Genomic DNA, 12543 nt, shown 5'->3' with positions numbered 1-12543 from the left:
AGGAAGCGGAGATGGATGAGCTATTTTCAAATTTTACATCTGAAGTACTTGGTAAACAAACTAAGATCTAACGTGTTCAAACATTAGGCCATTTGTTTTTTTAACCTCAAAGAGATTGTATTCATGGGACTGTGTAGCATGTGTGGATTGGCGTCAGACTCACCTCTGGTCCCACACTACCAGGTGGAAGAGATATTTGCTGACAGACTGTTTACTGGTGTGCTGGGGGGCACATAGTTCCACCCCACCGTGGGTGAGAGAACAGGACAGGAAGAAATTTTCATAGCTGTGGATGTTTGTGAAAGAAAGAGAAAGAGGGTGAGATCAGCAAATGGCATCAAATTTAACAGAAGCCAAAAAAAGTGGGCCATTAAATCACCCTTTCCAGAGAGCTGCTAACATAACCACAGTGACCAAATTCAGCTGAACTCAGAAACCAGTTCAGTTCACACCAGATCAGTGTGTGTGATTCATTCAGCCTGGTTTTATGAACGAGATTGATAGATTCTTCAAAATGATTGGACTTTTCTTGAAAATTATGATTAATTCACAAATCAGAAATTGCTACTTCTGTTTTTACAGAAAATCTTGACCTTTCAGCATTCAGACTAAAATGTCTCTGTTGTAATAAACCTCAGAATTTATGTGGACTATGCTTATGACACGCTGATGGTCATTTTTTTAAGCTTAAACTTCAGTCCCCTTTCATTGCAATTGCATGGAAAAGATTGAATTTTTAAAACAATTTCCATTAGCATTTTCAAAGAGGAAAGTCATTTGGATAGTGAATTAATTATAGACAGTATTTGTATTGTCAGGTGAATACATCCTTTCAATTTCAAATTAGTCATCTTAAAGCACTGACGGTGCATGATTCAGGTTGTTCCAAACCTGTATGAGGATGACCCAATTGCCTTCCATAGTATGAAAAAACAAAAAGGGAAGTCAATGGTGCCCTGTCAACTATTTGGTTTCCTACATTCTTCACATCAAAATATCTTGTGTTCAGCAAAAGAAAGAAATTCATACAGGTTCAGAACAACTTGAGGATGACTGATAGCTCGCCCAAAAATGAAAAATTCTCTTGAAAAGCAGAGCAGTCCAAAAAGATATGGTTAAGAGAATACACAAAGTTGGATATTCCCTTTCAGAAGAAATGCACGAGTCAGACTTGAATGTCCTAAACACTGGATGAAGTCTGCTTGATGCTTTAGAAACCAAGCCTTTACCAACAGACTGCTTTTATATTTGGGTTCGCAAGCGCAGTTAATGGCTGTGGAAACCTTGCCACCTTTATCCAACTCCTCTCTCTCCTAATCCCAACATTATACAATGTTCTCCCACATCATTCAACTTCAATTTAAGCACTTATAGAGACTCCAAAATGGGAAATGAACTCTGAGACAGATTTAAATAGAAGGAAAAACATTCCCAAGCTAAATGGAATACCAAAGAGGGAAGAAAAACACATGAGTGAAACATCAATGCCAATCCTAATACTGATTAGAGGATCCAGAAAAACACTCCAGAGGAAAACCCACCGAGGTTATATTGCCTCCTAAAGATTATTCAACCATCTTCATAAATAAAGTTTGGAACGAACATTTAACACTGATCTGAGATCAGATTTGAGCACTGAATACAAAAAAAGGAAGCAGATTATATATCAGCCCTGAAGGAACCATCTACTCTAATTGCCAAAAGCAGATGGGATGCAGGGGAATGTCAGCCCTCCGTCACCACTGCACAGGTGCCTGGTGCCAAGCCTGCCCTCCGCCTGGCCTCAAAAGGTCAAAGTTTATGCTGAGTTCCCATACGTGCTCCTTTTGTGATGGCTCGTTCCAGTCAGCATCAGTTTCAGAGGGAGACAAAGAGCACTAGTCCAGGTCAATGGGCGGGAGAGACCATTCCTGTGCTGTGAGGGGGAGGGGAAATGGCTGTATTACTTCATCACTGAACGACTGGGTGAGGTGTAGTGACATTTAGGGTTGGCCAGCATCTGTCTCCATACTGGTGGGAGCGGTTGTCACGGTTCTAGGTTAGGACAGAGGGTGGAGAAGACTGAGAAAAGAAATTCTAAAAGTTCTCTCTGTACACCATAACGCCAAATAATCCTGCTGGATTACCAAAGGGGATCAGCAATGTGGACAGCTGGTGTCCAGCTGCGTCTCTGAATTCTGAGGACTGGAAATTAGACCTCGGGAAAATTGACTATTGTGGAAGTAGAGGCATCAATCTAAAAACACAACATTCAGGTTTTTTTGAGTCACAAATGAGACCAAGAATGTGATCAACAGATGGCGATCATGCAATCTGGAAAACTATTTGCTGAGAAAAAAAAAAGAAAACCAAACACTTCCTGTACAAATCCAAACACGTGCCATTAAACCTAATAATAGTTCAACCAAGGCAAGAATTAGTTATTTTTCTGATTAATTCATATGGTCCATGTTATTTGCCTTAAATGTTTTAAAAATGTATACTTTGCTTTCAGTTTTTGGTTAATTGAAATGGGGCAAATCGCAGCACGTAAGATGATACCATGGAAAGTGTGCTTTGCAAATGTCAACAGATTAGCAATCCGGAATGACAGGTTTTAATAAGATCTTTCTGCAAATCTGAACTCGTTCAAACCGACAATACAACCCACTTTCATATTCACCATCTACCCATTTTATAAAAGTGTTGTAGGAAAAAGTCACAGATATAATCTTTTCACATTCCAATTTTGAGCAAAACCCACCTTGTCACTTGTGCACTTGTTCATGTTGCACAAAGTAAACAGAGGTGTTGGTGTACACTACTATTCAAAAGTTTGGGGTCAGTAAGATCATTTTTAAAGAAATCTCTTATGCTCACCAAGACTTCATTCATTTGATAAAAGAAAAAGCTATTACTTCAGTTTTTAGTGTCACATGATCCTTTAGAAATCATTCAAATATGCTTATTTGGCGCTCAAGAAACATTTTGTATTATAATCCATGTTAAAACCAGTTGTGCTGCTTAATGTTTTTATAATTTTTTTTTACCAGTGTATAATGCATGCTAGATTCACAGGCTGATATATGCAAACCAAGAAAAGATAGCACTACCTGGCAGCCCATGTGATGGGAACGCGATGAGCCGCATAAACACTGAAGGAAAGGACGTTGGTGACCATGCCAGCTTCCTGTATGGGGGCTGTGGATCTGCTGCTGTGCGGCATGGTGTGGAAATTAGCATTGAAAGTGCTACAGTACAGTTCCACAAGATCCAAGATAGCTGCAGTCAACTTCTCCACAATTGCCACTGTAAAGGAAAAATAGGTTCTGTTGTTTATATACAGATTATGATGCTAAGAATTATTCATAATTATTACACCACTCTGAAACTTTATTTTTTGTAATTTTTTTTGCATGTTATGCTCGTAGAATGTTGGATGAAGCAGCAGCAGGAATGCACACCAGATGTTAAAGTTGAACATGTCATGCACAAGGGTGCATCCTTCCCGTTTATCCCTATCTGGGATCACAGACATCATAGTAGCAGGATGCTACATAAACACTCTTCCAACAAACATGAAACACTTGTATACATCCTCAACCATGTTACCAGGAAGAGGCAAACACTACTGGTCAAGTATGGACACACTTGAGATGAACGGACCTACGTCTTTGGATATGTAAAAAAAATTAACTATTACATTTTTAGTTAAGGATTTTCATTGTTTTATCCTTGTTCCAGACCCAACTTACTATTTTAAACAATCAAATTTATGTATAGAATGCATTTGTAAAGTAGCTAAATAAAGGCACGGTGAAACAGTCACTAAATCTTAATATAAGAAATATTCATATCATTCATATATTTTTGGGGACAAAAGTAAAAAACAAAACTAATAAATAATTCAAATATACTTCATATATATATATATATATATATAGAGTAAAGTAGTAGAATAATAGAATAGTAAAGGTTGGGTTTAAAAAAGCTAAATGCTTCAGTTTGACAGAAAGATTGAAGACCGTAGTATGACCAGAAGCATCGTACCTCTGTTTTCTTTCTTCGCCAAGACACTGACATCCTATAAAAACAAACAGAAAGACATACATAAGCATGCATACCAGATATAGCCACACCATTTCTGTAGTGAAATGAAACTAGTAAAACCCAAGAAAAAACACATGCATAGCATTTCTAGCTGTTTTAAAGGTTAGTGGTTTAAGCAATGCTGAGAATCGTCTAGTCATTTGAGGAACTAGAAGCAGCAAAAGCTGCAGGTTTGCAGCATGCATCTGTGCTCACATGAAAGTAGTCAGAAACAAAAGAAAAATGTATATTATATGCTTATCAGATTTCTCAAATATTTCCCATGTAATGATTTGTGACGAACTGTTCAAAGGTACTACCTTCTGCACTTTAGGCTGTAGTCTGCAGGGGCAAGCTGGCAGCTGGTTTAGGGCAGCAGTGATGTCAGGCGTTTCAACAGCTGCTAGAGAAGTACACAGAGCCTTCACCGACTGCACTAAACGCTCCACATGCAATGGTAACTCCACCTGCAAGTGAAAAAACAAACAAAAAAAAAACACTGAAACATATAGAAGGATGGATGAAGGCATTTCAAAAACCATATTAAGCATATGCGTTTAAAGGTTTTTTTTGACATTCAAATACTTTAACGTCACCATGAAATAAAAAAGTATTTATTATGAATGAATTATTTATTTTTTAAATCATGTGCCCTCTAACTTTAATCAAAATAACTTCCTCTTGCACCAACCCGGTCCGTGTACCGTACCAGCCATTAGTCTGGTTGTTTGAGAAAAAGATGATATGTTGTAGTTGCAATAAACACGTAAAAAATCCGTACAACTGCAGCGGAGGACTTTTATTCTGCTGTGCGAAACTAAGAAAGAACTGATGACGGAACAGTTTGATCTTCGGCTGACAAATCAGAGGAAAGGGGTGTTTCATTCCCACCCACGTGAAGAAATCGAATATTCAAACGGTTTATAATTTTTTCTACCCCCCCCCCCCCCAAAAAAAGAAAAAAGGAACTGTTCTCGTTTTTCGATTTTCAATATTAAATCAAAAAACGAATGAACGCAACGGACGCAAATGGACATGGACCCGACATCCCCTCTTTTGACTTAAGGCAACTTGTCACTCATATGAGATCACAAGAGAAAAACCACAACGATCCAATCAATTCCTGATGGACAAAATCAATTCCAGTCCTGCGTTTTATTCTTTTTTGAGAAGCAGTTTCACTCAGATATACGTCGCAATAGGGAAGAAAAGGCTAATTGGCATTTTTTGTCCGATGGCAGACGAAGGGAATGGTCAGGAAAAGGTTTGGAAACCACAAATAGCTTTGTGTTTTGGATTGGCCATATATCACACCTCTCCACTTTAAAGGTCATTTTTAAAAAACAAAACCGCATGCGTCGAGTAAGAACATCGTTTTTGTTTTTCTTCGGCTCTGCGGATGAATATGGTCCTCTCAACTAAAGACAGATTACCCTTCTGCTCATAAAACATTCACTACTAGGCTTAAGAGATATAACAAACTAGTCAGCTTGAGATGCTTTCCATTCCATCTAAATTAAGACCTTGTAGCTTTACCCATTAATAGATACAATACTTCCTCAAATAACTTCTTGGACTGCATTACAACCATAATGAAATGACCCTTCACAAGAGATAATGCTTTACTATGAATGCTGTAGAGAGCTACATATGGCAATTTATCTGTTCAATAAATATCATCTTACTCGCCTGTTAAGTAATACAGATTCCTTCTCCACATTACTTTAGCAACATCTCAAATCCCTTAATTCTCACCATCTCCAAAAAGCCAAGCCAATGTCATTTCTGATTTTATTATGAGCTCTGTCCCATTCCGTTTCTGCCCCAGACTCTCCTCTGTTAGGAGTTTCTGAAAGGATGATTTAGCATGCTACATGTCAACCTCTTGCTCGTTGGGACAGCTAACCTATGCCACTCCCTCAACATACACGTCAGTTTAGCCAGAGCAACTTTTCTCTATTTACAGATGTGACAACAGACGCATGGGCGAATGGCGCATGTACGCAATTTCCCTGGAAAACCATCCTGGTACGCAGGTCTAAAATATAAACACTTGTAATAGGCTTACCATAGTGAATCAGGGCAAGAAAAAATCATGTTTTGGACGAAGAACTAATGTGTTCCGACTCGTTTAAATCTCATCAAACAATCTTCTGATAAGCAATGTTTGTAACAAGCTTACCTCCGATAAAAGGAAAGACTCAGCCTCGTTGTGAAAGGTATCCAGGAGAAGAGTCAGTGCCTCCCTGTCACACAAATAAAAGAGTATGATTCAAACAGTGTGGAAGTTAAATCACTCATGTACAACAGCCTAAACCTCCTCTTCATCGCTATTACCTGGTCACAGTCTGTTTGATTGGCCTCTCTTGCAGTAGAATATTGTGGTTCATGGTGGATGGAGTTTCATCATCTTCAAGCTGTTAATAACAACAACATTCATTAAATAATGCAAACATTTAAGAATTCAAACATTATCTTCTACACTGTTATGAATAAAGATTCATAAATGGTGCTGGTTAAACAAAAGGTTCTTTAGAATATAAAAATATTCTTCATACTAAGGAAACAGTTCTTCAATGTCATTGATGTGAAAATGTATACCTTTATTTTTAAGTGCAAGTGCATCATCTAGGTGTAAGGGACAAATACCAGGCATATATGCATTGTACTCTAAATAAAAGCAACATGAATGCCAACAGATTTAAAAAAAAAATGTGTTTTGAAATTTTCCAAATAAGCTTGAGTCGCCGCATGATGAACAAACATGCCTGGCGCAATATGGACTGCTTTTTTTAAAGTGTTCAACATCCAGTAGGGTTAATATTGATTGCACTCATTCAAACCTGTAACTCAAGGTTTTACACTTTCAAGAATTGAATACACAAGGAGTAAAGAGTTGACCTAAAAGTGTTTCCTGTGGTTTCAACAAGACGAAAACATGTTGGGTCACTAACCCATCTGCTGTCAGCTTTGGTCTTACCATTCGGGTGAGCTCCATGCTGACAGAACTCCGTTTGGTAAGGAGGAGTCGAATGTCCCAGTCAAACTTCAGACATTGTTGGATGTACTCAAAGCTCGCCAGAGTCTCAGTGCTTAGCAGAAAGGAAAGAGGCAAAATCAAACTTGAGATCTATTGGTCCATAATGTCTTTATAAACGGCTTTAAGTTTGGGTCAGTACGTTTTTTTTTAAACTTCCACAAGGATGTATTAAATTGAGCATAGGTGAGAGTAAAAGACATTCATGTAAAAAAAAAAAAAACACACACTTTGTCTCGTAATACGGCGCACAAACCATTTTATGGCCGTTTTGTACATTTTCTTTTAAAATAACCTTGGTCTAACAATTCAGTATGAAAATCCTACAAACTGCTCTTCTAAATGTCAATGAAACACTGTAACAATCATTAAGAAACTGAAAAACTAAGTGTGAGGACCCAGAAAAAGGCCTTCATGAGTGAAGTATGTTATTGTTCTGAAACTGTGTGTATGACTGTTTTAAAATAAAATACGTAAGCATCAAAGTGCTGCCTCACGGCCCTGCACAAGCACATGGTTATCAGGAAAAGACACACTTCCTATCACACAGCTGCACCCACAGCAAAAACAACCAACACATTCAACCGAATCACACCTGTGGTTCTTGTCGCACAGACACAGTCGCAGCTCTGTCTGTTTTGCCTTTTAAAAGAAATCCAACCAACTGTAACATCAAATGTCAAGTGGCCTTTAAAAAATGAAAAACAGGAAGAGCGATTACGTCTGCCTCAGAAAGGTGGTCGTGTCATGGGGAAACCAAATGTGGTTATAGCAGTCCACAGACATAAGCACAGCTAGTTTTTGTGAAACCACAATTGAAGGGTCACATTTATATGATGAGGAAATTCAGACCACAAACCGCAGATCTTCAGTTCAGCTCGTTTTTTTTGGGAATCACCCCATTTCCACCCACAACTAAAATGTACTTAAACCAGAAATGATTGTAACATGTAGTTCATTATGCTATTAGACGGGAATGTTTTAGCAACATACTGCAAACTGACAAGCAGCAGGGGGACTGTTTTTGGCCGTAATGCTTTGGCTCAACATGAGTGTGTGATTGGATTTTCTCCCCAATGTGAGGTGGACATGAATCCCCTGGAAGACAAATGCAGATGTCCAAAGAAAATCCTGTTGTCAACAGTATTTACAAGAAGCCTGGAATATGAATTATTGCCAGACATGAACATCATAAAGACTAGTAATGCACCAATCACGATTTATCATGACAGATTCCAATTGTTACAAGCAAATTGACTGATTCCGATATTAAGCAAACTTTTTTTTGCAAACTTTATTTGCTCTATAAGACAAACTGGCCTTAAAAATATCTGTAGCCATTTAAATTGAGGCAACCACTAAATTTTAATCAATCCAAACGAAGTTGCTACACACATGTAGCATGAGCCGTTGTTTCTGAATTGGATAGTAAAATGTCAAGATTTAAAGTAAAACAGAGAGGTCTGACTTTAGATTTGTGACATTATGCCACATAGACAGCCACAAAACAAAAACAGCAGATGGACTGAAAGAAAATAAATTCACTCTCTGACAGTAGGTGGCGCTTATGGAACAGCAGCGGTTTCTTTGGAGGTAAGAGGAAAAGAAAACGTCAAACTTTTCTGAAGACAGTTCAGTTCTCTTCAGATACATTCAGATAAACCCTCACCCCCAATTCAATATTTATATTTTTCTTCCTATATTTCGAGCATTGCAAACAATCAACTTGCTGTGCCTGGTACAGAATTTGCTCGCCGTTCTCTTTGCTTCCATCTTAAGTCGTCTCTGGCCTGTGTTAACATCCTGTTTTCAAACTTTATAATATTTCAACAAATGAAATTTTGGGAAATGATTGCAATGCAGTCTGTGCGCAAGTCCGGAATAAAGATCAGATTTATGGTCGGTCGACCAGTGTATCTCTAATAAAGATTGTGGGAGAATGTGTTTGGATCGTAAAGGGAGTAGAATTTTCAGAGTAAGCTTTCCTCCCAAGACTGCTAATTGCCCTTTTATGTAGGGTCATTTGGCAGGCTAAAGATGAAGGGTAAACTACGTAACTTTTGATTTATGTCTATGGAAGTTCTATGCATTTAGATAGCAAGCAAACAAAGCTTTTTGGTGAACCTTTAGTTCTTACTTTCTGAGGAACTCCGCCTGGCCACAGATTTTCAGCAGGTAGTCGTCCACATCAATCATATCCAGGTCATCATGGGAATAGCAGAGGGTCTGATAGATCAGCAGGTCTATGGTTGAAGATCCTTTGGGAAGAGAAGAAATACTGACATTACATAACTTTACTTGCATGATGAGAAATAACTATCTAACAGTGTAAATACGTAACTAAAATGTTTAATAGCATAGTGTAACTTTTCCTGTAGTGTAACATGCTTTTCCTGTAACATGCAACTTTTAGAGGTAATAAAACCATACACTTAACTTTTCAAAAGTAGTGTACTTTTTATTTTTAGGGACAGATTTTCTTAATGTTTTAAAGTCTCTTAAGCTTACCAAGGTTGAATTTATTTGATCAAAAACACATTCACAGATACATAAAACAGGTATATTGTGAAATATTACAATTTAAATTAAATGTTCTATTTTAATATTTTGAAATGTACATTTTTAGCAGTTATTACTCCAGTCACATCTAATATGCTCAAGAAACATTTCTTATTAATGTTAAAACAGCTGTGCAGCGTAAAAGTTTAGTGAAAACAATGATACAAAAGATTTTGATTTCAAATAAATGCTGTTCTTTTAAACTTTCTATTTGATCCACAAAAAAAAGTAACATTACAAATATCTTTTACTCTCCCTATTTTTGTATGGTTTTATAGTTTAATTAGCTGTAATTGGTTGCAAGTTAATCTTTTCAAATATAATACTGTCTGTCACACTGATAGTCATTGTTTTTGCGCACTATCGCTTTAAAAAGCTTCAATGAATTTAGCTAATAACTTGCATAGTTTCTGACTAAGTCAAGTTAACCATGTAAAAACAGTTTAACAACTTTAAATCATGAATAGCTTGAGAAACTAGTTTCAAAGTAACTTCCCCAAAACAATGCTAGCTAACAAAAGGCAGTGAGCACACAAAGAAACAGAATAAGTGCCCAGTATGCCTCAAAAGGTATTGGTTTGTCTTGTAGCGAGATCAATAAGAGGTCATCAATTAGTGACAAGTCTGTGCATCCCTTCCTGGAAATGGACATGCGGCCAGATGCTCCCGATACAGTAAATTAGCACCTACTGATCTGAATACATTCAGTGGACAGACAAAGACGATGGGAATTTTCCCTTGGTTCATAGCAATGTTTGTCAATTCAATGGGAGGATGTGGAAGAAAGGAAAATAAGAGCAGAGGTAGGGATGAACCAGAAAAAGGTTAATCCACCCTTCCCACAAATTACACCCTAACTGGGCAGATGTACAGCACTGCGGTCACAGTGAGAGCACATTTTGGAGAAACGCCCCTGTCTCTTTCTCCCTCACACACACCTCATTTTCCTCCGTACTTTCTCAATAATGAATTGGGCACTTCTGTTTGAACATGAGTCTTGAGGCTACCCTTTTAATATATTTTTTTAATGTAAATGGACCCATTTACACATAGAAAGCGCACATAGAAAGACTTGTAACCCACATTTGTTCTGCAAGGCACAATTTCCACATTTCTTATTGTTACTGGTGATGTAATTCTTTTTATATTAAAATACTTCATTCCAGTTTACTATGCTGAGACATGTAAACCTTTTTGTCAGTCGATTTCCACCAAAAAGTGTAACTTTTGGTAGCAAAAGTTGCCTTTTTTCTTTTTTTACATTACTTTGTTTGAGCGCTCTGACATAGCAACGCTGACTCATGAATTGACCAATGGCGTGAGTTTGAGGGCAAGACTATACCTTTATATTCACTATAATCATTTTTATATTAAAACTTCTGAATTTTGATATTTTATATCATGACTTTTGGAAGGTCAGGCTTAGAAACTTTTTAATTGCTAGTTAGTTCCGGATTTTCCATGAATATGAGAATCTTGTCAAATCAAAGGGCAGATCATTCATTGTTCAAACCCAATGACAATTTTCCACTGGTCCACTTTAGACATTCACTCAGGTCTCAGTACAGGCAAAAAGTGTAGGTGGGTGGGGGGGGGGGGGGGGTGAGTAAATGAACTCTTCTACTCTCATGTGTTCACTGCGTGCATGTGCTCAATACTCACTGCTGTGTGTGTGCACTTGGAAGGGTCAAGGGTGAAATGCAGAGCACAAATTCCAAGCATGGGACACCATACTTGGCTACACGTCACTTCACTTAAGTAACTTTGCAACTACATGTCAACTAACTCAGAGTTATTAGACTGTTTTGTTAGGGTTTGTGTTAGTAGAATAAATCAAAATGTAGTTGTAAAGTTACTTATAGTCAGTACATTGTTAGCAGATAGTTAAGCAGACACTTTATTTTGACAGTCTACTAATACTCAAAGAATTAGTTAACAGTTGCAAGGTTACCTATAGTTAGTAGTAGAATGTCTAAAGTGGACCATCAAAATAAAGTGTTACACTGGATCATCAAATAAATCTAAATCACTTTATTAAAAACCGTTTTATTTTTATATTAAATTTGTATTAATTCTTTTAATTACATAATTTAACAACATAAAATATTGGTCTACATTATTTTGTATTCATGTTTATGTTGTGTGCATTTTTTTTTTTTCAAGCGCCAAGGGAAGCATGTCCTAATTTTGTTGTACATGGTATAATGACAATAAAGTAAATATCACTACCCAGATACCCTTATGACACAAAAGACCTATGTGAAAATAGCACCACAGACAGCATTCATCACATAACTGGCAGGCAGCCATGATAAAGGGCATCTGTGAAGCAAATCATGCAAGATAAACAAATGCAGTGAAGTTAGAAATCATGTTCACGTCATATTTCTCAGGCCCGTCTCTAATCTCGCCACATGAGGCCATATTTGTCTGTGTGTGTGTGTGTGTCTCTGTGTGTATGTGTTTTCCTCCAAGGCGGGGGAATGAAAAGCTGCCTCTTTTAATTGAGTACACAAAACAGATGGCTGGCAGAACACCCATTCAGTGTAATGCCATTAAGAGAATTCCGAGTTTAGAGCAGTCTTTCCAATGAGATCCTGTGGCCCTGTTCAAAAGTATCAGGATGTGGAAGAGAAAATACAGCTTTTCAATTTTAACCAAGCTCAGAGTTGATGCAGAATATTTAAAATCATGATCTATATTTCTAGAATAAAATTAGGCCAAGTACACACTGTAAAGTTTCAGGAGTGACAACAACCGCATTTAAATGCAGGAATAAGTTCCCTTAAATTATTGTTCAGAGTGTATGAAACACAACTCCCAAACACTCCTGAAACTGCTATGGTTACCACTAAGTCAATCACAATGTTCTGGAATCT

General features: G+C 37.4%; 1 protein-coding gene across 1 annotated transcript in view; it reads right to left on the bottom strand.

The window, feature by feature from the left end:
* pik3c2b (phosphatidylinositol-4-phosphate 3-kinase, catalytic subunit type 2 beta) overlaps positions 1–12543 on the bottom strand; it is a 42469-nt gene that overhangs the window by 23320 nt on the left and 6606 nt on the right. The window contains exons 5-12 of the mRNA XM_082156070.1: positions 9243–9363; positions 7049–7160; positions 6406–6485; positions 6251–6314; positions 4389–4535; positions 4030–4063; positions 3093–3288; positions 164–286 (exon numbers count right to left, since the gene is read on the bottom strand). Of these exons, the coding sequence (XP_082012196.1) occupies positions 164–286; positions 3093–3288; positions 4030–4063; positions 4389–4535; positions 6251–6314; positions 6406–6485; positions 7049–7160; positions 9243–9363 (877 nt within the window). The remainder of the gene's footprint in view (positions 1–163; positions 287–3092; positions 3289–4029; positions 4064–4388; positions 4536–6250; positions 6315–6405; positions 6486–7048; positions 7161–9242; positions 9364–12543) is intronic.

Source organism: Leuciscus leuciscus (assembly GCF_965113295.1).
Source record: "Leuciscus leuciscus genome assembly, chromosome: 23".
In the NCBI taxonomy this organism is placed as follows: Eukaryota; Metazoa; Chordata; class Actinopteri; order Cypriniformes; family Leuciscidae; genus Leuciscus; species Leuciscus leuciscus.
The sequence above is the reverse complement of the archived record's forward strand: the minus strand, read 5'-3'. Positions and strand labels throughout refer to the sequence as shown.